The 4,961-nt window shown below is 51.7% G+C and overlaps 2 protein-coding genes across 2 annotated transcripts in view; one reads left to right on the forward strand and one right to left on the reverse strand.

Annotated features, from left to right (window-relative positions):
- The window catches only part of EMH_0012160 (molybdopterin cofactor sulfurase, putative), a gene marked incomplete at both ends in the record, with an annotated part of 2,305 nt that extends 707 nt beyond the window's left edge, over window positions 1–1,598 (forward strand). Inside the window, 5 exons of the mRNA XM_013499464.1 lie at window positions 320–455; window positions 722–780; window positions 902–973; window positions 1,094–1,208; window positions 1,573–1,598. Of these exons, the coding sequence (XP_013354918.1) occupies window positions 320–455; window positions 722–780; window positions 902–973; window positions 1,094–1,208; window positions 1,573–1,598 (408 nt within the window). The remainder of the gene's footprint in view (window positions 1–319; window positions 456–721; window positions 781–901; window positions 974–1,093; window positions 1,209–1,572) is intronic.
- A 1,388-nt stretch (window positions 1,599–2,986) lies between these two features.
- The window catches only part of EMH_0012170 (uncharacterized protein), a gene marked incomplete at both ends in the record, with an annotated part of 2,720 nt that continues 745 nt past the window's right edge, over window positions 2,987–4,961 (reverse strand). The window contains 4 exons of the mRNA XM_013499465.1: window positions 2,987–3,138; window positions 3,289–3,513; window positions 3,724–3,867; window positions 3,919–4,878. Coding sequence (XP_013354919.1) covers window positions 2,987–3,138; window positions 3,289–3,513; window positions 3,724–3,867; window positions 3,919–4,878 — 1,481 coding nt within the window. The remainder of the gene's footprint in view (window positions 3,139–3,288; window positions 3,514–3,723; window positions 3,868–3,918; window positions 4,879–4,961) is intronic.

Below are 4,961 nucleotides of genomic sequence, written 5' to 3' on the forward strand. Positions count from 1 at the left end.
TCTTTCCATCGCCGCTCTTAAATATGGATTTCAAGCGCTACAGGAAAGAGAATAAAAACACACAACACACATAGATACCCAGCGGTTCATCATCAATCACCGCAGCACACACGGGACAGCATATATGCACTCTTAGGCGGTCTCTATGCGTGCTTGCATCGGTGGTGTGTCCATGTTTTCATCTCGGGTTTGTGCATGCATACATCTGCCCACCTACGTTTGTGAATGCATGGGACAGAGGAGACGTGCGTCTCGGTATGATGCGGTATACAGAATTCCCTGGCTGTGCTCAGTGCTGCTGCTGTGACTGGTGCATCAGGCGATAGGAATGGAGAAGATTGAGCGGCATGTGGCGGCCCTCACGCGTCACCTCTACCGCTCACTGAAGGTTCTGAGACACCGCAATGGCGCCAACTTTGCTTTGCTCTACTGGGCTAGAGCCGAGGAGCCCTCAGGTGGGACTGACGGCAGACTTGTTAAGCCCAACGAACCGGAAGCTGCAAGAAAACACAAAATATATATCCACAGATTGCTCGCATGCATCAGTTGCTTAGCCGCGTCTCGTGATTAGGATCTGACATATATTTCCATCAAATCTGACAAAATAGAAAAACTTCAATTACTGCATAATCGGAGGTGCTGAATTCACTTGATGGAGCCTCTGGACAGTGGCACCAGGCGCACGAGGCCACATGGCGCAGTTTGGGTGCTGGGCGTGCAGGGGGGATCGTAAACTTTAACTTACTGAAACCTGATGGTTCGTTCATCCCGTTTGGAGAGGTAAGGCAGCAAACAACGCCGTACAGCGCGTGGCTACTGCTCGGTAGGATTGGATCGGCATGCTGGACTCACGAGAAAGCGCTGCTCATGCACAACCCCTCTGCAATGTGGGACTGTCCAGGTTGAGGCCAAAACGGCTGCTGCGGGCATTCATCTTCGCACAGGTTGCTTCTGCAACCCTGGAGGCTGCCAGGTAAATCATGCCTTTTCAAGGTACCTCCTTAAACCACTGCAATCAACTGGAAGCACATTTGCAGCTACAGGAGCACTTCCCATCGGCAATTTTTTTTTTTTCATGGTTCTTTATGCTTAGGATTTCCTCGGGCTGACGGGCGCAGACATCGTCAATGCAACCCGCGCAAGGGAAAGCTGCTCAGACCCTAGCGGTGCTGTGATTCAACCTACTCCACGACTTGAGTGGATGGGAAGTGGGCCACGAATGCATTCAAAGGCACTCGGATCCGTTCGAGTATCTTTGGGATATTTGAGCACATTTGCAGACGTAGATCGTTTCATTGAATTCCTAGTGCATACTTTCCTCTGGAAATGACCAGTCGCCTACGTTTCGCAGATATTTACCTACCGTCGGTAGGTAAACATGCAAATACAAGTTTTGACATTCACACACAGTTCATAACTGTTTTTTGGCTTCAACGCCTTCGTTTTCCATTTAATGTATGGAGGCAGCCTAGCAGCTGCTGCAAAACTGGAACTTGGATTTGCAAGTTTCCGTTGTTCTTACGGGTTACGCTCCGTAGGGGTCGACAGTTTATCATTTTGTATTTCATGCAGAACTCAGGTTGAACGCCCAGCCATAAAGTTACATTGTTCCAAAGTAAAGAGTCGATTCCACACTTAGAGGCCTACTACGGCGTTTTGAAATGCGTCCGGGGTCACTTGCACTTGTGTGTCCGGCGAGTACGCTGCTTGAAACGTGCGTGTTCAAGGAGCAACTCCATTTTTGGCAGATAACTATTCACGTTCTAGATGTATTTTTATGCGTTTCGTGCGTAAGGATCGTTTCTGCGAATGTTAGCGTTCGCTTCAACAAGATGTTTGGAGTCCGCGCCAGAAGGTTACCTGTGCGCGTCTTGCATCGTCGCATCCGCAGGATATTACGCATTACGAATCCATTATGACCACGTTTCCATTGCAGAATACGCATGATTCTTTACATTTTAAGAATTCATGTTTTTGTTACGTTCTTAACTGAAGGCGACTTGTCAGTTCATTTGGATCTGCAACGCGAACAGAAATGTCAGGAGTTCTCGAGGTTGCCTCACGGTGCGGTGTCATGACAGGTGAGGGGTTTTCAAAACTGACTGTGAGTCACAAAAACATATTTTGCAGAATCCTCACTTGGTACCTAAAATTGCGTCAAGGTAATTTCAGGTACTCAAGGTGTCAGTTACTCCACTCGCTTCCCCGGAGCTCTGGTCGGACAGCGGTCCATTGGCGTCACGCGCACTCCCACCTGTTGCGCAACTTAGATTGACGTCACGTTAACCTTGGCGCCCTGTCATTTCTAAACAAGTAATTTATTATTTCCCCCTTTTGTCTTGTTGATCGGCTTGTGGACATATGTCGCATTATCATCCTTAGCATTACCACGTACAAGGAGCCTTCTGTGGCTCCACGCCTCCAAGCCGAGCTGAAATCACCAGTTTTCCCGTGAAGTATTCCGGAAAACTACTTCAACTTTGTCTTTATTCCTCTTGTCAACCGAAAATGGCGATCCTTTCCTCCCTTCGGATGTGCTCAGCCACGATTTTCGTCGGTACGTTTTGTTCAACTTCTTTGACCATGTGATTTGCTCTAAGCAAACTGTAAATAACTTGACAACTAATCTCTGGTGTTCTTTTGCAGGCATAGCCCTTCTCTCGGCACAGGACTCCAATGCTATGTCTGCCACTAGAGTTGGGGCCCACAGAGAGGCTGATTTGCAGTACATTCTGTCGATTTTCCCTGGCCTTGACGCAAGATATCCCGTTATCCGCGAAAGCCCAAACCTCCTCGACAACATCACTGAATTTATCCAAGAAAATTCAGAACTCCCACAGAGCGATCTAGAGGCTGCTCTGCGACGGTTCCTATGCCAGAGGGGTTACGTGGCATTCTGCTGCAGCGCATGTTCCACCAGCACAACAACAGCCGCACCTACCACTTCGCAATCCACACAGCCATCTACCACTGAGCCTGCTACTACTCAAGGAAGTACGCAGTCATCAAGTACGCAGCCGTCCACTACAGAGCCGGCCACGACAGAGCCATCAACTACGCAATCATCATCTACGCAGCCATCAACCACCGAACCATCAACCACTGAACCGTCCACCACGCAACCATCAAGCACGGAACCTTCAACCACACAACCATCAACCACACAACCAGCAAGCACACAACCATCAACTACGCAACCATCCACTACGCAGCCTTCAACTACGGAACCATCCACTACGCAGCCTTCAACTACGGAACCATCCACAACGCAACCATCAACCACAGCACCGTCAACCACGGAACCGTCAACCACGGAACCGGCAAGCACCCAACCATCCACCACGCAACCATCAAGCACGCAACCGTCAACAACGGCGCCGTCTACCACGGAACCAGCAAGCACCCAACCATCCACCACAGAACCAGCAACTACCCAACCATCCACCACGCAGCCATCGAGCACACAACCATCAACCACAGAACCTTCCACCACTGAACCTTCCACGACGCAAGCTTCAAGCACACAACCATCCACAACGGAGCCATCAACCACGGAACCAGCAACCACCCAACCATCCACCACGCAGCCATCGAGCACACAACCATCAACCACTCAACCGTCCACGACGGAACCATCAAGCACGCAACCATCAACTACACAACCATCTACCACGGAACCAGCAAGCACACAGCCTTCAACGACGGAGCCATCCACCACGGCACCTTCCACGACGCAACCCTCAAGCACGCAACCCTCAACAACGGAGCCATCAACCACGGAACCTTCCACGACGGAGCCTTCCACCACGCAGCCATCGAGCACACAGCCATCAACCACCGAACCATCCACAACGGAACCGGCAAGCACTCAACCATCAACAACGCAACCATCGAGCACACAACCCTCAACCACGGAACCATCAACCACTGAGCCATCAAGCACGGAACCATCAACCACCCAGCCGTCCACCACGCAACCGTCAAGCACGCAACCGTCCACCACGGAACCTTCTACCACGCAGCCATCGAGCACGCAGCCATCAACTACAGAACCAGCAAGCACCCAACCATCCACCACACAACCATCAAGCACCCAACCATCAACAACGGCCCCGTCAACCACGGAACCAGCAACCACACAACCATCAACAACGGAACCATCAAGCACCCAACCATCAACAACAGCCCCGTCAACCACGGAACCAGCAACCACCCAACCATCAACCACGGAACCATCCAGTACCCAACCATCCACCACGGAACCAGCAAGCACCCAACCATCCACCACGCAACCATCAAGCACGCAACCGTCAACAACGGCGCCGTCTACCACGGAACCAGCAAGCACCCAACCATCAACCACGGAACCAGCAACCACCCAACCATCCACCACACAACCATCAAGCACACAGCCATCAACCACAGAGCCTTCCACCACTGAACCCTCCACGACACAAGCTTCAAGCACACAACCATCAACAACGGCGCCGTCTACCACGGAACCAGCAACCACCCAACCATCCACAACGCAGCCATCGAGCACACAACCATCAACCACGCAACCATCAACCACAGAACCTTCCACCACTGAACCCTCCACGACACAAGCTTCAAGCACACAACCATCAACAACGGAACCAGCAACTACCCAACCATCCACCACGCAACCATCGAGCACACAACCGTCGACAACAGAACCTTCCACCACTGAACCCTCCACGACGCAAGCTTCAAGCACACAGCCATCAACAACGGCCCCGTCAACCACGGAACCAGCAACCACCCAACCATCCACCACGCAGCCATCGAGCACACAACCATCAACCACGGAGCCGTCAAGCACACAACCATCAACCACACAGCCATCAAGCACGCAACCTTCAACCACTCACCCCACAACCACACACCCTTCAACCACGCGCCCCACAACCACACACCCTTCAACCACGCGCCCCACAACC

The sequence above is a fragment of the Eimeria mitis genome, genomic scaffold (genome assembly GCF_000499745.2).
Source record: "Eimeria mitis Houghton genomic scaffold, Emh_scaff435, whole genome shotgun sequence".
Taxonomy (NCBI): Eukaryota; Apicomplexa; class Conoidasida; order Eucoccidiorida; family Eimeriidae; genus Eimeria; species Eimeria mitis.